This window comes from Thamnophis sirtalis, unplaced genomic scaffold (genome assembly GCF_051295495.1).
Source record: "Thamnophis sirtalis isolate CommonGarterSnake01/CBP01778 unplaced genomic scaffold, rThaSir2_p1.2 scaffold_13, whole genome shotgun sequence".
Lineage (NCBI taxonomy): Eukaryota > Metazoa > Chordata > Lepidosauria > Squamata > Natricidae > Thamnophis > Thamnophis sirtalis.
The window spans coordinates 22324027-22348797 of NW_028261393.1; the positions used below are offsets into that span (position 1 = coordinate 22324027).

Here is a 24771-nt window from a genome sequence, read left to right on the forward strand (position 1 = left end):
TCTTTTGCCCTCCATCGTTCCCAGCATGAGGCTCTTCTCCATTGAATCCTTCCTTCTCATTAGGTGGCCAAAGTATTTAAGTTTCCTCTTCAGGATCTGGCCTTCTAAAGAGCAGTCAGGGTTGATCTCCTCTAGGACTGACCGGTTGGATTGCCTTGAAGTCCAAGGGACTTGCAGGAATCTTCTCCAGCACCAGAGTTCAAAGGCCTCCATTCTTTGGCCCTCAGCCTTTCTTATGGTCCATCTTTCAAAGCCATTCATTGCAACTGGGAAAACCTCTAGGTATAATGGACTATAATTCCCATCATTATCTGTCTTTCACTTTTGCTTCCTTCCCTTTTGATTTTCTTTCATATTTCCTTCTTTCCTTCCTTCCTTCCAATTAGCCTTTTATTCTATAAAAAATAATAATATTTTCTTGTCACAAAATTCCACAGTCTATGTGTTGCATCCCCTTCGGGCACCCCTGTGTTGAAAACTGTAGCCTTGGAGATGACTGAACCAAAGAAAGCTGCAAAAAGAAAAAGAGAAGAAGGAGGCCGTGGGATCTGGTTCTACCATGATGCTTAATGAACTCCGAGTTCTTATTCTTTTACCCTTTCTACTTTATCCTTGGTTATCTATCCCCATGAGCAAAATAGAGTTTGCTTTGCTGTTGGCAGCTGCAGTTGCCCTCTTTTGCTTTCCTAAATTGTGGTAAGTTGACACCACAAGGACACACACACACACACACACACACACACACACACACACACGGACATAGAAGAGAGAGAGAATAGAAGGTTAAAGCTCTTGTGTCTAGTCCAAGCTACTCAGGAAGTTAGTCCATGAAAGTCAAGTCTTATTTATTTGGAGTCAATTGAGGAGGATTTATTGGGGATCCGGGATACGTCAGGAAACTGCCAGGGCTCAAGACGGACCTCGTCTTTCTACCTCTTCCTTTCATGAACTTCCACAGAGCTACGGCTTGGCGTCCCAGAGACCGAGTCGGTTGCCAGGTTCCCATCTGACCCTTTTCCAGGTTGCCTTGGCGTTGATGTCTTTGGCTGAGTCTCCTATTTCCGCAGATGGGAAAGCCCTGCTCCCAAAGAAGGAAGTGGCCCATCGGGCAAAACCCAGTAGCCCCGGGAAAGAAATCCAGAAAAAAACCCTGTGGCTGCCATGCACATTTCGATGATAATTTCAGCATGTTCGGGTTTGGCAGGAAAGCTAAACAGCATCCTGGCTGGGGAATTCTGGGAGTTGAGGTTCCATAAATCTTAAAGTCGCCAAGCTTGGAGACCCCCTGCTCTGTAAAATAACACTTCTGTTGTACTCTATGAAAGAACATTTATGTTGCTATATCCCATAAATAACATTTCTGTTATTCTTTTTATAAAAATAGCTTTTATTGAACATTTTCAAGTTCAAAAACCACGAATAAAAAAAAGAACAGAAAAAAAAACCAAGAAAAAAATACAAAACACAAATACAAAACAGATAAAGTCACAAACAACATAACAATAGGATATGATTTTACAGCTTCCCGTATCAGCATGTATATTCTGCTTTTGCAGTTTACTGCTCAATAATTGCCTTCTTGTAGTTTGTAACAATTCCAATACTAATGTAATCATTATATTGTAATATAATAGTACAGTGTTTCTCAACCTTGGCAACTTGAAGATGTCCGGACTTCAACTCCCAGAATTCCCCAGCCAGCATTCGCTGGCTGGGGAATTCTGGGATTTGAAGTCCAGACATCTTCAAGTTGCCAAGGTTGAGAAACACTGAACTATACCTATGTGCAAGGGGAACTTTTACCTTATACATTAAAAACCTAGTAAATAAATTATATCCTACAATATTAAATAAGCAAGACTGTAATCCTTGCTCTGCCTGTTTTCTGATCTGGCCTGTCTCAAAACTGCCCCTTCCAAGTGGATATCTTGCCATAGCAATTCAGGGAATTAAAAAAATCCTCTCTTGGATCAGGCAAAAAAATAAAAATAAAAGTAGCCCATCTAACCCAACATCCTGTTTCCATGGTGACCGAGAGTGAGAGTGGTTTCCCAGAATAACAGAATACCAGAGTTGGAAGAGACTTTGGAAGTCTTCTGTTCCAACCTCCTGCTCAAGCAGGAGACCCTATATCATTTCCCACAAATGGCTGTCCAATCTCTTCTTAAAAACCTCAAGTGTTGGAGCATTCACAACTTCAGAAGGCAAGCCGTTCCACTGATTAATTGCTCTCACTCATAGGAAATTTCTTAATTCTAAGTTGTATCTTTCCTTCATTAGTTTCCATCCATTATTTGTTTCGTCTTATCTTCTGGTGCATTGGAAAATAAGCTAACCCCCCTCTTTTTGTGCCAGCCCCTCAGCTATTGGAACCTTGCTATCATGTCACCCCTAGTCCTTCTTTTCACTATACCTGTTGTTGTTGTTAGTTGTGTCCGACCCATCATGATGCCATGGATAACGTTCCTCCAGGCCTTCCTGTCCTCTACCATACTCTGGAGTCCATTCAAGCTTATGCCTACTGCTTTGGTAACTCCATCCAGCCACCTTATTCTCTGCTTCTTTTGCCCTCCATCTTTCCCAGCATGAGGCTCTTCTCCAGGGAGTCCTTCCTTCTCATTAGGTGGCCAAAGTATTTGAGTTTCCTCTTCAGGATCCGGCCTTCTAAAGAGCAGTCAGGCTTGATCTCCTCTAGGACTGACCGGTTGGATCGCCTTGCAGTCCAAGGGACTCGCAGGAGTCTTCTCCAGCACCTAGTATAGTGAAGGAGTCTTCACTATACTAGACAAACCCAATTCAATACAAATCCCAGCATGGGTGCTGCAAAGCAAAAGAATATGCAGCTGTTTAAATTCTTGCAAACTCTTCTGTGGAAGAAGGAAGAGGAATAGCATCTCTACTGTAGTTGGCCAGGCTGGATTGTTTTTGAAAAGCTGGCCAGTTCTTATACAAGCTCTATTTCATGGAGCAGCAAGTCGGATTCAGTGCAATTCCCTCCTTGCCGAGGCCCTACTTGGTTGGATCTCTATTGGATTTGGAAAAGGAATTCTAGTTTTTAGAAAAGATTGTTTAATGGGGTTTTGTTTAAATAGAGCCAAGAAGTGGATATTAAGAGATCTCAGCTGTAGAAATAGCTTTTTTTTTTTTTTTTTTTTGCTACATCTATATTAAAGAAGTACAGAGGGTGGTCCGATTGATTTTGGGAATAGCTTGAATCAGCCGTTTTAATTTCTTTCACCTGGCTTGACCTGAAGAACTCGGGATGGTGGGCTGTCAGTTCTCTCGGTAGGCTGCTCCCTTTCCCATCGCTTAGGATAGAGGGAGGAATAGATGGATATTTGCTTTAATACCGATAGCAGAGAATATATTAGCTCAGGGATTATGGAGTCCTTGGTGCTCTCTGAGCTTGGTTGCTGGCCTGCAGGCATTTCATTACCCACCTAGGTAACTTCATCAGTGCTCAGCCTCAGTGCACAGCCTTGATGCTGTTGCCTAGTTGGGTAATGAAATATCTGCAAACAACCAAACTCAGAGAGCTCCACATTTGCTCTAGTGTTGAGAGAAATGCTTTAGTATTGAGAGCCGTAACATAGAACTAAGGAGAAATTTCCCGACCGTGAGAACAATGAATCAGTGCAATGATTTGCCTCCAGAGGTTGTGGATGCTCCAACACTGGAGATTTTTAAGAAGAGAATGAACAACCATTTGTCTGAAATGGTGTAGGGTTATCTCTTTGTGCAAGGGGTTGGAGTAGAAGACCTCCAAAGTCCCTTCCAACTCTGTCATTTTGTTAAATAAAATATTTTTAAAAAGAAAAGGAGAAAAAAAAGTGCTGTGACCGAGGGATAGCCTACCTGTCCAGCAGAACTGAAGGCTTTTGCCTGCCAGAAAGATAATGTACCCTTATTTTTGGAGTATAAGACACATCTTTGTCCCCCAAAAAGGGAATGAAAATCTAGATGCATCTTATATACTGAATACAGCATTTTGTCCTACTGAGACCCTGCCCCCTTTCCAAAAATAGACATGCAGATGGTTTGGGAGGCTTGCAAAGTGCTCCTGGGGGCTGGGGAGGGCAAAAACAAGCAAAAAAACAGACCGTTTTTGCCCATTTTTGCTCTCCCCCTGTCTCCAGGAGCCCTCTACAAGCCTCCCAAAGCCTCTGCATGCCCCCCTTTTTTTGGCAAAAAACGAGGCATGAAGAGGATTTGGGAGACCTGCAGAGTGCAAAACCCTTTTTTTAAAAAAAAAAAATTACCTCTTCAAAATCATGGTGCATCTTATACTCCAGTGTATCTTATAATCTGAAAAATACAGTAAGTGGTAACAGACTGATGGGGATGTAGAGTAGAAGAGAAATCTACTCTGCAGGTAGATTCCACCCAAGTGATTACTGTAGAGAAGTACAACCTCTCTCTTTCTTGCCAGGTGTGGACAGATGTGTAAGAGAATTGGCGCTACTCAGGAAGTTCAGCATGTTCTCCTTTGTCCTAAGCAGTTGGCCATTTCTTCAGAGCCAGAATGGTCTTGACATAAACTTCTCCTCTGAGCGGGTCATTTTGACTTGTCCAAAGACAGAGTAGTATCTTTTCAGAGCTGCTGATGCTTTCCAGATTTGCAAAACCACATCTCCATTATCCCCAAGTCTATCCATAGTCCAGAATTTGTGGAGAATGCTAAGCTGAAGAAGACAGTTTCGGGACTGTACCGTACAGAGTTTTCCTGAAAAATAAATTAATATAGAAAAATTGATTTTGATGTTTTGTGAAAAAAATAGAGGTCGCTGAATTTCTTTGGGCATCCTTCATCCTTCACAGGGCTCTCTGTGCTTGGCTGTTTGCTTGCAGGCATTTCATTACCTGGTCAGGTAACAAAACATCTGCAAGCAAACAACCCAGCTGAGAAATCATTGAGATTTCCATCTTCTGTTCTACTTGCTTTCTGTCTTGTGCCAGCATTTGCTTCGTCTGATGTTGACCAAGAGGGTAGGTCCGATGGAAGCTTGGAAAATTGATTCTACTACAGGAAGTCTTTGATTTATAACTGCAATTGGGTTTGAAAGTTCCAACACTAAATTAGACATTTGAGTCAAGCCTTATTTTACAGCCTTTGCTTTTGTTATGGTCATTAAGTGAACATAAAAACCTCCCTTTTTATGACCCTGTAATCCCTTAATGCAAGGTTGTATCGGGGCGACTGGATGGAGCTAAACATTTACTGGCCGGATGCCCTTCCTAGCACCACGTGGAGTTCACAGCAGATTTTTTTTTTCTTTGCGCCCTTAAGAGAGAAACATCTGCCACTCCCTAGAATTGAACTCTCAATCTTCTGAATGGGAGATGAGCATCTTCATCACCAGGCCACCATGCTGCTGAATGGTTATTAAATGAATCACTGTGGTTAAATGGATCACATGGTTGTAAAGCAAATCTGGCTTGCCCCATTGACTTTGCTTGTTGGAAACTGACTGGAAAAGTCAAAAATTGTGATCCCATGACCCCAGGACACTGCAACTACCATAAATACATGCCAGCTGCCTAACATCCAAATTTTAATCATGTTATCATGGGGATGCTGCAATGATCATAAGTATGTCAATTTTTTCAGTGCCATTGTAGCTTCAAATGATCACTAAAAATAATCATGTCACACTATCTGTAAGTTTAATAATAGAATCAATGGATAGAATCAAAATCACGTGAAGTGTGAATACCACTTTATAATGCGTTGGTAAGGCCACCCTTGGAATACTGCATCCAGTTTTGGTCTCCACGATGTAGAAAAGATGTTGCGACTCTAGAAAGAATTCAGAGAAGAACAACAAAGAGGATTAGGGGACTGGAGGCTAAAACATATGAAGAACAGTTGCAGGAACTGGGTATGTCTAGTTTAATAAAAAGGACTGGGGGAGACATGGTAGCAGTCTCCCAATATCTCAGGAGCTGACATAAAGAAGAGGGAGTCAAACTATTCTCCAAAGCACCTGAGGGCAGGATAAGAAGCAATGGGTGGAAACTAATCAAGGAGAGAAGCAACTTAGAACTGAGGAGAAATTTCCTGACAGAATAATTAAGCAATGGAACAACATGCATCCAGAAGTTGTGAATGCCCCAACACTGGACATTTTGAAGAAGATGTTGGATATCCATTTCTCTGAAGTGATGTAGGGTTTTCTGCCTAAGCAGGGGGTTGGACTAGAAGACCTTCAATGTCCCTTCCAACTGTTATTCTATTCTATTTAATGCTGTCCTGGGTGATGTCAGTCATAAGTACTGAAAATCCAGAGACGGGGAAAAGTCTTGTTCTCAGATGTAACCTAACATAAAAGAAACGATACATTACTTACACCCATTTAAGGACCTGCCAAACTCAGGCAATGTTCAAATCCCTTTCTTGTAGATCAGGGATGTCAAACTAGCATCATCATGGAGTCGTCACATGATGTATCAGAACTTCCCCCCTTCGTTAAATTGGGCGTGGCCAGTGCATGATGCATCCGGCCCAGGGCCGCGAGTTTGACACTCCTGTTGTAGAGGTTTTTTTCCACTGCATTCCACCCCAACTCAAACTTTCCTTTTGCGCTCTTGACCTTCTCTCCTGTCCCCTTCATCCCCCCCTCTCTCTCTTCCTCCCTCCCTCCCTCCCTTCCTCCCTGTCTCTCTTTCTCTCATATTCTCTCTCCACCTCACTGCTATTTCAAGGAAAAGCAACTCAGGAAATTCCAATCCAGTTCCTGGAGAACTTGCTCCCTTCCCTCCTCCCCCCCCAAGCAGGAAAGGACCAGAGTCTTTAATTTTTTTATTAATGGCGATTGCGGTTCAATTAGGCCGCAGCACTTTTTGGTGTTCTGTGTCATTAAACCTGTCAGAAAATAATCCCTCCTTTGCTTCACACAGACCCTTGTTTGAAGCCCTGCTTCGGAAAATGTTGTTTGAGGGGAAAACGGTGTTTATGGAAAGCCTTTTAATTTTACACAAGTGGGCCCTTTAGCTCGTCTTATGAAGCATCATAAACCATCAAGATTCCTCATAAGCACTTGACCAAACAAGCCTTCCACTGACGTTTCAAGAAGCACCACATTGAAGAGTTACTGCCTCTGGCAGGACTCCAAGCCAGAGAATTAAGCCTCTGACATATCCATTTTTTAAGCCGCCAAACGCAACGGGGGATTTTCTTCACACCCGTCCTTTGAGCCAAAGGTTTCCAAAGGCAGCAGAGTGAGTTCTGAGTTTTGGAAGGGGAGACGTTTTCAAGAGCCAGATCGCCAAGAAATCTTCCGAAGTTGAGAAAAATAAGAGTCAGAGAGACGATGGCATCATTTGTTTAGCATCTCTTACCTTTCCTTGACGACTTAATTTTTTTATTTAGTTTATTTATTTATTTGTCAAGCATGTATTAGATAACATATATAAGTATGAACATGATTCTCAATACATGAAATGGATACCAATAAATGGGGTCGTTAGGACAGGGATGGTAGGCACATTGGTGCGCCTATGCACGTCCCCTTTACAGACCTCTTAGGAATGGGGTGAGGTCAACAGTAGGCAGTCTACGGTTAAAGTTATGGGGGTTTGGGGGTGAAACCATAGAGTCAGGTAGAGCATTCCAGGCATTGACCATTCTGTTGCTGAAGTCGTATTTTTTGCAATCGAGTTTGAAGTGATTTACCTTAAGTTTGTATTTATTGTTTGCCCATGTATTATTGAGGTTGAAGCTGAAGTAGTCATTGACAGGTAGGCCATTGTAGCAGATAATTTTGGGTGTTACACTCAGGTCAGACTGAAGGCAGCGTAATTCTAAGTTGCCTAAGCCCAAAATTTCAAGCCTGGTGGCGTAAGGGATTCACAGAGGAGTTTTCAGAGAATTCTCCGATCAAGGTGGACACCTGCATTAAGGATGTGTTTTGGAGACAAAGCTTTGAAGGCGTCCGTGCTATAGCCTCATTTAAAAAAAATGGCCTGATTCAAAGTTACCTATCAAAGAGAATCCCTAGTGATGGGACACACAGGACAGAAAACATCCTGCAGCCAAGACACCCATTTGCACTACTCAGGTGACCCTGGGGGCACAGATAAACTTCCAAGTGGCCTCAAGGACTCTCTGGAAGGATGCAAATGTCTGCAAGGAATATACCATATTTTTTGGCGTATAAGACGCACTTTAGGTTTTGGGGAGAAAAATAGGGGCGGGGGGGATTCTGCCTACCACGTATTCATCTGATTAGTCTGGTCAGCTTCAGCACATAGGTTTGTTGGTTTTGCACGCATGCACACACACTTTTTATCCCCTGGTTGTGGATAAAAAACAGCTTCTGAAGCACAGCTGATCATTGGAGAGAGAAGCAATGAAAATAGCAGGGGAAGCCCAGAAGATGGCTTCACTTGCTAGCGCCTCATTAGGGCTGACAAACAGCTTCTAAAGCACAGCTGATCATTGGAGGGAGCAGCAAAAGCAGGCAAAGCATGGAAGTTAGCGCCTCATTAGGACTGAAAAAAAGCTTCAAAAAAGCTACATTTGGAGTATAAGACACACGCAAATTTTCAGCCTTTTTTAGGGTGAGGAAGTGTATCTTATACTCCAAAAAATAGTCCTTCCTTTCCCCACCATCCAGTCAGAGCTGAAGAAGCTTCTTGGATGAGAAGTGAAACATCTTCAAAGAAAAACAAGAAAGTCCAGTTGCCTCTTGAAAAAAGCACCTTTGGGACAACCATGATCTGGATGACTGAGAATCCCCATAGTCAATAAGGAGAATATTTGTAGCTTGGTATTGAAATGAAGGCTCCGAATTTGGCTGTTTTCTTGCAGGCCTTTCACTACCCAAACTAGATAACATCACTGCTGATGTTGTTACCTAGTTTGGGTAGTGAAAGGTCTGCAAGAGAACATGAAGGACCCCTGATTCAACATTGCTTTTACATGCTTCCTTTCTTGCCACATCTTCTAGAGTTTTGCTGTGCACTCAAGTTGTATCCCAACTGCTCGCAGCCTTGCCCAAACAGGTGCTCCCCAGATGTTCTTGGCTCCCGCTCCTATAATCATCCGACTGGGTGTGCCAGGGATATGTTGATTGAGATATAATGGGAGTTATGGTCCATTGCAACTGGAGGGGAGGGAGGGAGAGAAATGTGCTGAAATTATGAGCTTCTATTCATCCTTTGAGCGCCTTCTGCAAAGGAAGGCAAGAGATGGGTGGGTCCTCAAATCGTCAGAAGATAGATAAAAAGAGAAGCTGGTGGGCAGGAGAGGGCAGATGCCCCTGTTTTGAATCTACTCCCTTCTTTGCCCTCTTGATGGGAGTGATCTGACAATGGGTATGAAGTGAGCAAAGCAATACAGGAGTTCCCAGAACTCTCAGAAGTTCTTCTAAGCCTTATTGATTTTTTATTTTATTTTTTGGATCAAAGAATCTATCTTCTTTATTGAAATTTCAAGAAGAAGAAGAATTGGGAAGTTGGATATTTCCATGCACTTTCAGCATTTCCATAAGTTTAGATGATTTCCATAAGGGCTCTTGGTCACTCATGCCTTAGTTGCCCCTTGCTTGGTCTACTGCCATGGGATTTACATGGAGCTGCTACTGAAGAGCATCTGGAAGCTGCAGCTGCTGGTTCAAAATACAGCAGGAGTTTGGTACTGCACGAGGCCTCCCAGTAGACTTCCAAATGCAATTGAAGGTGCTGGCTGTGATCTTTAATATGCTACATGGAATGGGATTGGGTTACTTGTGGGATCACCTATCCTCCGTGGCTTCTGCCTATCCTACCAGATCTAGCAGAAGAGGCATGCTTGGAGGTCTATCTTCTCTGTCATGGTGCCAGCCTTATGAAACAGCTTCCCGGGCCCTGATCCTATTGGCCTTCGGGAAAATAGTGAAAGTCTAGCTTTTCCTCCAAGCACTGGAACCAGGAGATTGATGGATCTGGCATGGGATAGTCTTCATACTATTTATGTTGTTTGTATTTGTTGCCATGGATTGCACCAGTGGGCTAAAATCCATTTCGATGTATTTATTTTGTACAATGGCAATAAAGGATAGATAGATAGGTAGGTAGGTAGGTAGGTAGGTAGGTAGGTAGGTAGGTAGGTAGGTAGATAGATAGATAGATAGATAGATAGATAGATAGATAGATAGATAGATAGATAGATAGATAGATAGATAGATGATGGATGGATGACGGATGGCAGGCAGGCAGACAGACAGAAGATAGATACAGATAGATGGATGGATGGATGGATGGATGGATGGATGGATGGAGAGCTAGATAGATAGAAAGATAGAAAGATAGAAAGATAGAAAGATAGAAAGATAGAAAGATAGAAAGATAGAAAGAAAGATAGATAGATAGATAGATAGATAGATAGATAGATAGATAGATAGATAGATAGATAGATAGATAGATAGCTGGACAGACAGACAGACAGAAGATAGACAGACAGACAGATAGATAGACAGACAGACAGAAGATATAGATAGATGATAGACAGACAGACATTTAGTGGATAAGCAGAAGTTGTATAGGGGCCTTAACCATTGTTTATTGGTTTAAATGGTCTTTTTGCTATATATGTTTTTATTTTGTTCCTTCTGATAGATGGATAGATGGATGGATGGGTCCCATAAAAGTTTTTAGAAAACCCTAACATCATAGGGGTAGAAGGGGCCTTTGTTGTTTCTCATCCAAAGCCCTGCTTAGGCTCTCCCACTAGTTCTTCCACTGCTTAAGATCTCTTGGAAGACATTTCTTCTTATTTTCAACTTGGATCTCCTGTAAAGCTTCCACTGTAAAGCTTCCATTGATAGCATGATAATTTACTGCAGCCCAGCCCTGATTTTGAAAGTGTGTCCAGAAAGCAAGGAGAAAGTTGAGATAGTAGAGACCCTTCATGTTGTTGGATATGGGGTATTCATACCCCTCCCAAAGCACCATTTTGTGAATCTATAAACCTTCTCATGGTAGTCATTTTGGTGCAACATTCATGTCATGCTCTCAAAACTCCAAAATTCTTGCTAGATCAAAATTACCTGCCTGGAGGATAAATCTGGTAAGTTGAAAGTTGTGGCCTATGATTGGACAGGAAAAGAACTAGGTTGACAATGCTTAGACAGCTGAGGAAAAGCCAAGACGGGGCACCAAAGCCAAGCTTTGCTCTCAGAAGGACTGTTGGAAGAAATCTCCATCTGGGTTCAGTTTCAAGTGGGGAAAAAGACACTGGAAACATGGAAGCTGTTTGGAAAGATGGTTTAATTGTGGACAGGGTCACATGGCTTGAGTTCCTGAGCAGAAAAGGGGCAGAGATGTTGAGAGTCCCTGGTTTTATGCCCCCTCTGAGACCCCACCTCTCTTTCCTGTTTCTGTGTAAGAAATGTATTCTGATTGGTTGCTGTCAGGGATCATAGCTAGCTTTGTAGGTTGTATATTTCACGACCAAAAGCCGCACCGGATTAAAAGCCGCAGTATCAATTAACGTTAATTTTTTAAACTTTTCCCACATATAAAGCGCACCGGGTTATAAGCCGCACGTTTCCCGACGCTTCTGGACATCTGTTGCAGTCGCGAGGAGCGGCGCGGGGGTTCTTGGCGCTCCGGGGGGCCCCGGGGGCAGTTGGGAGAGGCGCGCGGTTTGGTTTCTCCTCCCTGGATGTCGCAGTGGCGGCCTCGGGCTCACCGATCTCCGCGTTTTTCGCATCGGGGCATGCTCTTGCAGCACACCCCGATGCGAAAAACACCGAGATCGGTGAGCCCGGGGCCGCCACTGCGACATCCAGGGAGGAGAAACCAAACCGCGCGCCTCTCCCAACTGCCCCCGGGGCCCCCCGGAGCGCCAAGAACCCCCGCGCCGCTCCTCGCGACTGCAACAGATGTCCAGAAGCGGCTCCTGGGGCCAATGGGGACCGGACCTCCAGCTCGACAGCCCCTGTCGCCCCTGGACGTCCACCGCAGTTGTGAGGAGCCGAGGAGAGTGCGGAGAAGAGCGCGCGGCGGCCCCCGGCGCTCCGGGAAGCGGGAGAGGCGCGCAGCCCGGTCTCTCCTCCCTGGACGCCGCAGCAGCAGCCCCAAGCGCACCGATCCCCGTGCCCCTCGCATCGGGGCATGCTCTTGCAGCACACCCCGATGCGAAAAACACAGGGATCGGCGCGCCCGGGGCCGCCGCCGCGACGCCCAGGGAGGAGAAACCAAACCGCGCGCCTCTCCCGCCTCCCGGAGCGCCAAGAACCGCCGCGCGCTCCCCCCCACACTCTCCTCGGCTCCCCACAACCGCAACAGACGTCCAGAAGCGACAGGGGCCACCGAGCCGGAAATCCAATCCCCACCAGCCCCAAAAGCCGCCTCTGGACATCTATTGCAGTCGCGAGGAGCAAAGCAGCTAGGAGATCTTTTTCCACATATAAAGCGCACCGGGTTATAAGCCGCACTGCCGATTTTGGATCAAAATTTAGGATTTTTAGTGCGGCTTATAGTCGTGAAAATACGGTACTAAGTTTGGTTGAAACTTGGTGGATGGTGCAATGAAGGGCAATGAGATGGGGTAGATCTTGGTTATGTAGAATGGGCTGGCTCAGGCCTTAATGGCCCATTGACAAAGGTGGGGGGAGCTATTAAGAGTGAACCTGTTTCCTGCCTTAAAACATGTTTCTCTGGCTCAGGCCTTAATGGCCCATTGACAAAGGTGGGGAGGGCAGAGTTTCAGCCTCTTTGAGTTTCTACTTCTCTTTTTAGGGGGAATATTCTGCCTTTTTAATATTTCCTAAAATATTTCATTTTCTAGGAGAGGGGTGGGTGCTAACTTCCTACAGAGCTTCCCTCTCCCCACACACCTCTCCCCGCTTTTATTCTGGCTCATGGGCCTTTGAGAATAGCTTGGAGGTTTCCTCAAATAACTTTGCCCTCCCTCCTTTTTTTGGTTACAGGGAGAGACTCAGCGAGGCACCATGTTCCGTGAGGCGGCTCTGTGGCTGCTGGTGGGCATCTCTGCAGTCGCTGGAGGGGGCCCTGGAGGAGGTTATGCGCAGATGAAATACATGCAGCCGGTGGTGAAAGGGCCCCTCGGCCCTCCCTTCCGAGAAGGTAAAGGCCAGTACGTAGGTAAGTGGCACCCCGTGGTGTGCAGGGAGGCCAAATTTGAGAGGGGACAAAAGAGTTTGCTTTGGGAAGACATTCAGCCTATCATCTTAGCCTTGTTTATGTTGGCTTTGTGGTTTCAATGACCTTTTATGGCTTTTGCGTTTCTCGTTTGAGCGTGTGTTACAGTCAGCCTCTCTGAAAAGCTTGCCAGATGCTGAACAAATGCCTGAGATATATTAATTACATTTAAAGATGTCTGTCTGGCTTTCCCCAGCAAGATAAAGGATAGATAAAATAATATCTTTATCTAGCCTCAGCTGTCTGATTCCCACAACCCCTTCCTTTTTACAATGGGAACCAATGTTAACCAAGAGACGGTTTGGGGCCCAACTGTGAATTAGCAAAGCACAGGAGGAAATTGGACGGGTCAGATTCATGCAGTACATTTACTGGATTAACTCATTTCTTGGGTTGCTCACTTAACAGGGTAACAGAGTTGGAAGGAACCTTGGAGGTCTTCTAGTCCAACCCCCTGCTCAAACAGGAGACCCTATGCCATTTCAGACTTCACCGAATGAGAATTGAAACACATGTCTAATTGTTGATTAACATACTTGTCAGTTGTATACCCTTGCTTTGCTATGGCACTATATGATCAGGCTTGATGAATTGACAGTTAAAGCTTGAACATTAAAGAGTAGTTACAATCGCCCTCTCCTCACAGAAGCCTCTCCTCCCTATTCCCCTTCTCTGCCTCAGGTTGGCCCAATTGATCCTCTCCTATCCCCTTCTCTCCCTCAGGCTTGCCCCACACAAGCCTCTCCTAGCTTATCCCCTTCTCTCCCTTTCAGGTGGGGAGGGGTAGTAGAATATCTAACTCCTTGGCATCACAGCGTTTTTCAGGTGGGGAGGGGGAGTAGAATGTCTAAATTCCCAGCCCGCAGGCCGGATGAGTCATGCGCTGGCCACACCCATGCCCAAGTGGCAGTTGGAACAGAGTTCTTTTCAGGTTGGGAGGGGGAGTAGAACATCTAACTCCTTAGCATCACAGCGTGTTAATAATAATATAAGAAATACTAATGATCTGATGGTCATTTTGAAAAATCCTTCCTTAGCAAACACCGAGAAGCCGAGAGGAGCATACCTGCCAAATATCAAGTTTGGTTAGGCTTGTGCAAATCCAGGAAATGGGCCATTTAAAGTAATTGGTTAAAATCTATCTTGCGAACATAGACAAGTGTGTCTCTCACTACAGTGATTATCCAGGAATGACAAGTGTCTGGTGTGAAGTTACGTTGTTCTCCCTTGACAGTTGCCCGGGGGCGGGGGGGGGGAGTCTGGGGCATAAATGGAAATGAGAGAGATGAAGGCCTTCTTCGTGGATGTAATAAGCCAGTGGAGGGGGGGACCCTCTAAACAAGTAGCGTCCAATGGGAGAACGTTGCTAATTGGGTAGAATGTGGCTGCATGTTTTAAAAGAATGGAGAGGGTTTAGAAGGCATTGTGATGCTCAAAAGGATCCCCACCCAGTTTGGATAATTCCCAGATTTTACTTACTTTTAAATAAGAAGAAAATAAGTCAAATTTAAAAATATAACTTACCCTCTAATCCGCAAGCAGAGAATTGGTTACCTCACAAAAGAGCTGCATTTGAGTATTAAAATACTCAGCTCTGGAGCCCAGGGACAAGCCTCAACAGTTCTGCATTTGAATAGGATCTTACAGGTTAAACATAGTAAAACCGTACCAGCCAAGCACCATGCGTCTCTCATACAATCACGGCTTACAGACGTGCTGCCTTAGCTACTAAACTCTATAGTGGCTATTCACTTCTTGCACAGGAAAATTTTGACCTACTATTTTCTGGAATTTAGCCATTTCCCTCCTCTTGACGATGAACTTTAGATGAACTTTTCATCTAAAACGATACGGTCAAGGTTGACCATCGGATCTAACATCTGGTGGACCTTCAAGATGGAAGGACCAAAGTTTGTCTTCACCCATGCTGACCTTTTTCACTGTTTCTGCCTTCAAAGATCTTGCAGAAAGGCACTTGGTTAATTTATTGAGGAAGTAGGCATAGAGGAGAAGAACAGTGATGGGTGGCAGCGATCCCCGCAGCCTGGAAGAGCTGATAGGTGGTATTCCAGGAGGCCGGTCCTGGAATACCACCAGGACCGGCCAATCAGCTCCTCATGCTAAATTAGGCTGTGCTGAAACTGACCCGGCTGTTTGCTGTTTGCTGCAAGGAGGCAAATTGCTGGGAGGCAGAGGCAGATTTTTTTTCTTGTTTTCCTCCCCAAAAGCTAGGTGTGTCTTATAGTCTGGAGCGACTTGTAGTCTGAAAAATATGGTATCTCTTTAAGATGGAAGCTGATTCCTGCCATTAATTCCGCTATCTGGAAATAAAGCTGTTGATTTTTAAAAAAAATAGAAGTCTCTGAGCTTGAAAATGAGTTCGCTGGTGGTATAAGGATGAAGTGGCATAACTTGGCACCAGAACAGTGGTGGGTTCCGGATTCCGTTCCAACCAGTAGGGTTGGAATGGCCCCCGGCGTCACCCACATGCACGTGCGGTGCTCGCATGTGTTGTAGTGTCAAATGACGTTTCCGCAAGCCTCCGCGATGCTCCAGCTGCTCAGCAGTGTGTTGTGCAGGCCCTGTAAGCGCCGACAGCTTTAAAACACAGTACGTAGTGCAGATGGGCCCTCTGGAGCACCGTACCGGTACAGTACCCGGTGCTCCGGGCAGGATCCGGTGTGCCCATACCGGGACGTACTGCCTGCAACCCACCACTGCACCAGAGATACATGTACTTAAGAAATAGGATTCCTCTGTCGTACAGTGAGAAAGAACCATGAGCGATTTCAGAATGTGGACTGTGTTTTTCTCAGTCACCAGGATTCACAGACGAGAGCTGAGCTCTGGCAGTAGCTGTATAATTAGACTTTGGAAATGGCAACACTATCATCGTATTCATAATTTGGAGAGAGGGACATAAGAACCCAGAGTTTTCACCGATCTGTTTGCTCTGTTTATTTGTATCCCACCTTTATTACTTTTATAAATAACTCCAGGCGGCAAACATATCCAACACTTCCCCCTCTTTCCTGCCCCCCCCCAACAACAGCCTTGTGAGGTGGCTTGGACTGAGAGAGGGACTGGCCCAAAATCACCCACCTGCCTTTCCTAGCTAAGGTGGGACAAACTCGCAGACTGAGTTGTCTTCCTCTTTGTAGCTTGCTGTCATAACCACCAGATTGTATTTAATAGTAGAGGAAGTTTGGTGTTTCTTGAATGCTGTTATAGCCAGTGAAAAGAAATCCTTTCCACTTGGACAATTCCAAGACTAGAAACAGCACCAAGAGGAAATGTTTTTTTTTATTTTTAATTTTAAACACTTAAACACACCAACAAAAACATACACCTAACTTACAGGGAAAGGAGGAATCAGAATGCTATTTAGTTTTGGAGAAAAAGGTACAAATGGTTAGACGATAGAAATAAGAAATCGGGAAATGTAAAATGTCCCGGAACTGAATGTTCCTTCTCACAGCAGATACCTATCAGTGCAACTTTACAGTTATTGTTTCCCCTTCTTATACATTCTAATTTTACCTTTGTGGTCACCTTGTTTTTTACTCCTTTGCTTAGTTGTTTATGTTTAATCATTTGCATCAGACTATTATATTCCCTTTGTTATATTGTGTACCTTTTTCTTACATTTGTATATCTTATTTTTCCTACCCTCTTTTCGCTGTTATCTGAAATCTTCTACTATACATTTTACATTTCCCGATTTCTTATTTCTATCGTCTAACCATTTGTACCATTTTCTCCAAAACTAAATAGTATTCTGATTCCTCCTTTCCCTGAATTTCCTTAGTCAATTTGTCCATCTCCGCGCATTCTAAGATCTTCCTTATTCCCTCGTCTTCATTCGATACTGTGTTGTTTTTCCATTTTTTGCGCATATGATATTCTGGCCACTGTGATAACAAGTAAAATTAGGTGAAGCATTTCCTTACTGTACTTCATTGTAGTTAGACCTAATAGAAATGTCTCCGGTTTCCAATCTATGTGGGTCCCCGTGATGTCGAGGAAATGTTTTATTGCACATCAAATCGTGAACCATTTGTGCACCAGGAAAAGTAAGGTAAAAGTGAGGTTAATCCTAAACGACCCCGTTAAGATCTTCACATGATAGCATCTTCCCAAAAGTTTCCTTTGCGCAACCCAATGATGTGCAGAGCCATTATTTATGCTACTTTCCATTCTCAAGTTCTCCATCTGGTCGCCTGTGGTTGAATAGTAGGACAAGAGGATTTCCACGTGGCACCAGACGGTGGAAATCTCTGTCCAAAGCAGCTTGTTGTCTTTGTACGGCCAGTTCCCTGCATGGCCTTTTGCTGAATCATCAAATATATTTATTCTCAAATATATTTATTTTGTTTTGCCAAAGTGTCAACCTGCTCCAAGTTTTCATTCCCTTCTCTAAAGTGTTTGGATGACTTTAGACTTCTCTCTTTTTTTTTCACCCTCTTTAAGGATTTCAGTAGTTACTTTGGGTTAAATTGGTTTAAGCTATTTGGGAGGCCTAATTAGGCTGAAACAGAATTAAAACACAAGCAAATTGATCCTGAAAGATGACTTTAGATATAGATTAACAGAGTTGGAAGGGACCTTGTAGGTCATATAGTCCAACCCCCTGCCCAAGCAGGAGACCCTACACCATTTCTGACAGATGGCAGTCCAGTCTCTTCTTGAAAACTTCCAGTAATGAAGCTCCCACAACTTCCAAAGGCAACTTCTGTTCCATGGGTTGATTGTTCTCACTGTCAAGAAATTTCTCCTTATTTCCAGGTTGAATCTCTCCTTGATCAGTTTCCATCCATTATTCCTTGTGTGGCCTCCAGGTCCTTTGGAAAATAGCTTGACCCCTCCTCTCTGTGGCAGCCCCTCAAATAGTAACAAACTACTATCCTGTCTCCCCTGGTCCTTCTCTTCACTAGACTAGCCATGGCCAGTTCCTGCAACCCTTAATTGTATGTTTTAGCCTCCAGTCCCCTAAATCACCCTAGTTGCTCCAACACTGCTTCCTGTTGGAGCCCTAAGGAGCCCAGGCAGGGAGGGGAGGAGTGGCTGGGAGGGGAGGGGAGAGTAGAGGCCAGCAAGGCATCCCTCGACATGAGTGGCATGAGGCTAAGTAGCCCCCATGAGAAAAAGTTGGCAAAACAGCTCAGTTCAAATTGGATCTGACCGAGAAAGAAGCTCAGAAGAAGCACCTCACTGAGGACTACGAACATAGGCTTTCCAAGCAGAGGAAAGACCTGTGGGAGTGCAAGGCCAGGTACGGCGCCTGGAGGCTCAACGGGCTGAGATGGTCAGCCAGTTCCAGGCCACGATGTAGTCCCAATGAAATGAGGCCCTCCAGCTCTTTGCCACCAGCAGTGCTTTCCTCCAGTCTTCGCCCAAAGCCCCACCCCAGGAAGCTGAAGCAGACCCCAAGTCAGATTTCTGGCCCCCTTCAACCCACACAAAAAGACTCCAAAGGGGTTACTCTCTGCAGCAAAATAAACCTTCATTGCACGTGTACAGCCCAGGGGGCGTAGTTTGAGGATCCCTGACTTAGTGCAATATAAAAATGCAAATAATTTTTCGGCGGACCACCAAAATTTTCTCACAGAACACCAGTGGTCCACGGACCACCAGTTGGTGACTGCTGATCTAGCAATCTGACATACACCTTGTGTAGACTGTGCATTTGCAGAGATGAAGGTTAAATTTGGATGCTTGAGATCACGAGGTTCTTGTGGCAACGTCTCCAAAGGATAAATGAGATTAAAAGGTGAGGACGTGACACCTTTTCATAAAATAAGTTAGTTGGATAGGATGCTACCAGACTCCTTCTGATTTATGGGACTTTGGAGGCGTTCCCTGTTTTAGCAACTTGATAATCTGAGAAATTCTATGTTTGGCAAAGAGTTCCTGAGAATGGAATGACTGTTTATAGAGCTGTAACAGGGTAGAGAAGCACTCTCTTCCCTTATCGCGTAATCTAATAAGTGAAAACTCCACTGTGCAGGATATATAGTGCTAACTAACTACCAAATGGCTTAGCTGGCATTTAAAACCTGCATCTGGAATCAAAGCATGTTTAAACACAAAACGGATTTTGTGTATTTCCTACCAGCACCATGTTTTCCAGTGTTAGCAAGTTTTTTCTTTCTTCCTTCTCTTGAAAATAATTTTATTTTAAAGTTTGGAAAAGACAGATTAAAAAAATAGTAGAAACAAAAAAAAAAAGTACAGGTAGCCCTCTACGTGCAGCACTTCATTTAGTGATTGTTCAAAGTTACAACCGCACTGAAAAAAGTGACTTATGACCGTTTTTCACACTTATGACCGTTTTTCACACTTATGACCATTGCAGCATTCCCAGGGATGAAAATTGGGAAAAAACCGGCACGTAGTGATGATGGTTGCAACGTCCCAGGGTCATGGGATCCACCTTTGCGACCTTCTGACAAGCAAAGTCAATGGGGAAGCCAGATTCACTTAACAACTGTGGGAAGAAAGGTTGTAAAAATGGGGCAAAACTGCCTTAACAAATGTCTCACTTAGCCACAGAAATGTTGGGTTCAACTGCAGTCTTAAGTTGAGGACTTCCTGTACAAGATTTTTCTATACACACACATATGCAAATACACAATCTTTCCTCCCATGAGAGTGACTTGCCACCTTCGTCATGTGGCTCGCCGAACCTGTAGTTGCAACGACTGGCTGGCCCTCCCCCCCCCCCCAGGAGTCTCCACGCAGCCCCTTTTGGATGCAGGTAAATGCAGGGCCTGCACGGAGACTCTGGGAGGGCAAAAGATGGGCCTCCCAGAAGCTCCAGAAGTCTAGAAACAGGCCCGTTTCTGGCCTCTGGAGCTTGGGTAGGGCAAAAAGGCCTCCCGCAGCATAATGCAGGAGGCCGAGTAGACCATAGGAATAGGAATAGGAATAGGAAAGTTTATTTATAGGCCGCCCTTTTCCCTGGGGGAACTCAGGGCGGCTTACAATCCATAGGGGGGGGGAACACAAACAGTGAAACATATAACAATACATAATTAAAAATAAAGCACAACATTCATTCATTCGGGTGGGGACGGATTACAATCTAACCCCAGGCCTGATGGGATAGCCAGATCTTAAGGGCTGTGCGGAAGGTCTGGAGGGTGGTGAGGGTACGGATCTCCACGGGGAGATCGTTCCACAGGGTCGGAGCTACTACCGAGAAGGCTCTCCTCCGTGTAGTCGCCAGTCGACACTGACTGGCAGATGGGATTCGGAGGAGGCCTAATCTGTGTGATCGAATTGGTCGCGAGGAGGTAATTGGCAGGAGGCGGTACCATACCCACCATGCCCACACTCACCCAGCAATCAGGCAGAGAACTGGTTGCTAAAAATTTTGAATCCCATCCCTGGCATTACCTATAAGCAATTGCATCAGTGGTGGGATTCAATTTTTTTTACTACCGGTTCTATGGGCGTTGCTTGATGGGCATGGCTTGGGTGGCGTGGCAGAGGAAGGAGCCTGCAAAATCCCCATTCCTTCCCGATCAGCTGGGACTCAGGAGGCAGAGAATAGATGGGGTCGGGGCCAGTCACAGGTGGTATTTACCGGTTCTCCGAACTACTCAAAATTTCCTCTACCGGTTCTCCAGAGCTGGTCAGAACCCGCTGAATACCCCCTCTGAATTGCACTCTCTTCCCTTCATCTTCCATCTCTCAACAATAGGCATATAAGTAACATCATTTCCAACCCAATTATCAGCAAAACACTAAAATATTAACCTTACTCCTTCCTAGTTAGTTAGTTTACTTTATTGATTATCCCATGGGCCATGTCAAAGTGCAGAGTTCCAAACACAAATTCTTACTAAAATCCGATAAAAACCATTTAAAATGATATTGGAATAAAATACAGTTCAAACGATATCGGAATAAAATACAATTTAAAATGAAATTGGAATAAATATGTCATTTAAAATGAGGTTGAAATAAAAAACAATGATTTAATATATGGATAAATAAAATAGGATAAAAATCATATTTCATTACTTCCTGCCCAGTATTATCCCTGCACGATGGCAGGGTCCGCTTGAATGTTAAAATGTTAACTTTACTTAACACATATAAAATTCAACATTCTGCCTCTCAACTCTTAGCTGTAACAAAATCCCATTTAAAAGGCCTGAGAGAGTCCCAATAGGCCAATCTAAACAAAAGAATAGAAAAATCAAGGTTGAAACATAATGAAAGGAGACCATTTCTCTTTTATAGAAGACAAGCGCTGATGGGCCAGTTTTGGCACGGTTCTTATCCGATGCTTATCCAAGGACACTTAAAGGCAGCACAAACTTACAGAGCTGCAGGATTGAGAAGAAGAAAAAAATGCCTGATGCTGCCCTAGGATTGGAGAATCTGTCCATGCCAGGGTGTTTATATTTTCTGTTAGGTTTTTCTCACTGAACAGTAGCACACACCTTGGCAGATCCTAGCAGTGGCAACAGAGGGAAAATTCTAAGCGTAAGAGAGTGAGTTCCCGCTACTTGTCCCAGCTTCTGCCAACCTAGCAGTTCGAAAGCACATAAAAATGCAAGTAGAAAAATAGGGACCACCTTTGGTGGGAAGGTAATAACGCTCCATGAGCCTTTGGTGTTTAGTCATGCCGGCCACATGACCACGGAGACGTCTTCGGACAGCGCTGGCTCTTCGGCTTTGAAATGGAGATGAGCACCGCCCCCTAGAGTCAGGAACGACTAGCACATATGTGCAAGGGGAACATTTACCTTTATGTTCCTAAATGCCCAAGGATTTAATTCTCATTCATTTGGTGATTTATATTGTATGGAGCTCGGCTCCTGCTATTTATTCTTAGTTACAAGCTTAATAGTGATTTGTAATCTTTTAAAATGATGAAACATATTGTGTTATTCGTAACCTCATTTGTATTTTACGCTTTTATTCTTTTTGCTTATCTTTTATTCCTGTCACTTTTATTTCTTTTCTTAAAATGTCTAATTAAAAAAAAATCTCTATCATGTCATATCCAAGTGATGTCCAGTTTGTTGAGGAGAAGCACGGACAGTGACTTCTCATACAATAAAATAAAGGATATTATTTGGGATGGAGGGTAGAAAATACTTTTTGCTGTATTTGGGCATCTTTTCCCAATTCAGAGGTTTTGAAGAAGGCAATGCAGTCTTTGTCTTGGAGTAACACTGCCACCTGGCGGATGCTATGGAAACAGACTAGCTTTCAATTTTTTAAAAATTAATGCTAAAAAGGAAACAAAAGTTAACATGAATTAATATAAATAGAGAAAAAATAAGACAAAGAAAAAGCCCAGAGTGCAAAAAAAAGGAAAAGAAATAAAAAGTAGCAGCTAGATTTTCTAGATTTTCTTTACAGCAAATATAAATACAAACACAAAATTACCTCCTCTTCTATGGTTTTAAAAAGTTTTTTTTGGTAGTAACTTTTTTTAACTAACCAGACTGTAATTAATTTCATTTTTTTCTGTTTCATGAAAAAAATCTATAAGGGGGTGCGTCTTATACTCCGAAAAATACGGTACCTGTAAGCGACTGGGTTTTTAATTTGAAGCATTGATAACTTTTCTCTTTGACATGAACAGCTCCCCAGAGATGAGAATGATACATAGGAAGCTAGCTCCATATTGCCTACTCACCCTTTCCTCAAACTGAGGTAACTGAGAGCTAGTGAATCTAAGAGCCCAACACGTTTGAAGGATACCACGTCTGAGTCACCAAACTGCACCTGTACATTTAGAAGATTCTAAATTCAGATTTTGCTCCTCCCCCTCTTTCTTTGGCCAGAATTGGCTGATAGCTCTGGGCTGTGGCCCTTGCAAGTCTACCATGCTTTTTCAGAACACAGGGGTATCCAGAGAAAGTGACATGTTTTTCTCCTTCATCTCACATCACCTTGACAAAGCTGCCTTGTTCAGATGATCTCGAAAGCTCATTCTTTTCTAAGGTATCAAAAAGCGTAAGAACATATTGAAATCATTTTGTTTGGAAAGGTCTTTTTCCAAACACAAAATGAAAAGGGAAAAAAAAACTTGCTTAAGCATACAAGTTTTGGCTGTGTTATTATAGTGCAAGAAGTTAAATGAACAAAGATTTGAGGGGGGGGGGATATTTATGTGATCTTCATTAGAGCTGTAACTGGGGCAAATGTTTGATGTACAGTTCAACTCAAAATTTCCACTAATAAGAATCATCATTCAAAAAAACCATTTGGGCTTTTTTTCCTATGTAAAAATATTTTTTAAAGTATTCTTAGCTCTTCCATGCCAATTTGGAGTTAATTCCACCAATGGCATCTGTCTCCTTCTGCTGGCATTTGATTTGCTTAAGTGGTTTGAAGGGAAAAAAATTAGCATGGGCCAAACTTTTGAAAACATTATGAAGTGATGCTGGATCTTAGACCTGGATTAAGATAGGAATACAGAGATGAAGGAAAGGGAAAAACAAACTTATTATTGTTGCTATTATTATTGTTGGGGTGCCTAGCCTGCCTATCTCCCCAGAGCTAATGAAACTTTTACCAATTCCTCTGTGATTTTTTTTTATATTTAAAAATTTTCTTAGACAGAAGCCATTATAGTAAATGAGTTTCAGTTTTGCACTATTGAACAGAAATACAAAGCATACTCCTGCGGACACCCTTGTCCAGCTTGCTAATTGTTGTTTTTAAGAGACTTTGATTTTTACAGCTAAATTATGATACTCCTGGATTTTGTTATTTGCAAATGGAGATACCAATAATGTTAAAATTGTCCTGTCACCATATAGAAATCTTGCGAAATTGTCAAATTGTCTCAGAGAGACAATTGTCAAATTGTCTCAGAGAGATTCAAGTCTATAGATATGTCAAATTCAGTGTGATGAATTTATTTATTTTATTTTGTCAAGCATGCATAAGATAACAGATGTAAGTATAAACATGATTATGAATACATGAAATGGCTATGGATAAGTGGGGACAGTAGGACAGGGACATTAGGCACGCTGGTGCACTTATGCACGCCCCTTACAGAACTCTTAGGAATAGGGTGAGATCAACAGTAGACAGTTTAAGGTTAAAGTTGTGGGGGTTAGAGGACATAACAATGGAGTCGGGTAGAGCATTCCAGGAATTGACCACTCTCTGTTGCTGAAGTCGTATTTTCTGCAATCGAGTTTGGAGCAGTTCACCTTGAGTTTGTATCTATTGTGTGCTTGTGTATTGTTGTGGTTGAAGCTGAAGTAGTCGTTGATAGGTAAGACATTGTAGTAGGTAATTTTGTGTACTACACTCAGATCAAACTGAAGGCGGCATAGTTCTAAGTTGTCTAAGCCCAAAATTTCAAGCCTGGTGGCATAAGGGATTCTATTGTGAGCAGAGGAGTGGAGGACTCTTCTTGTGAAGTACTGCTGGACTCGCTTGATTGTATTAATGTCTGATATGTTGTGTGGATTCCAGACAGATGAGCTGTATTCGAAAATAGGTTTAGCAAAGGTTTGAGATGTGTGTGAAACATCTCAAATTCGAAAGATTATTCTCAGTTTAAAGCTAAGCTGCTTTGAAATCAGAACCGTGTCAGAAAATTTCCAATATGTTGTTGATGTTCTCTCAGAGCTTGGTTGT

General features: G+C 43.4%; 1 protein-coding gene across 2 annotated transcripts in view; it reads left to right on the plus strand.

The window, feature by feature from the left end:
- The window catches only part of COL8A2 (collagen type VIII alpha 2 chain), a 45971-nt gene that overhangs the window by 17358 nt on the left and 3842 nt on the right, over window positions 1-24771 (plus strand). Inside the window, exon 2 of one of the 2 annotated variants that reach the window (XM_087727841.1) lies at window positions 12915-13089. In XM_087727841.1, the coding sequence (XP_087583967.1) occupies window positions 12936-13089 (154 nt within the window). In that variant the 5' untranslated portion in view covers window positions 12915-12935. The remainder of the gene's footprint in view (window positions 1-12914; window positions 13090-24771) is intronic. The other variant, XM_087727842.1, reaches the window with a different exon arrangement.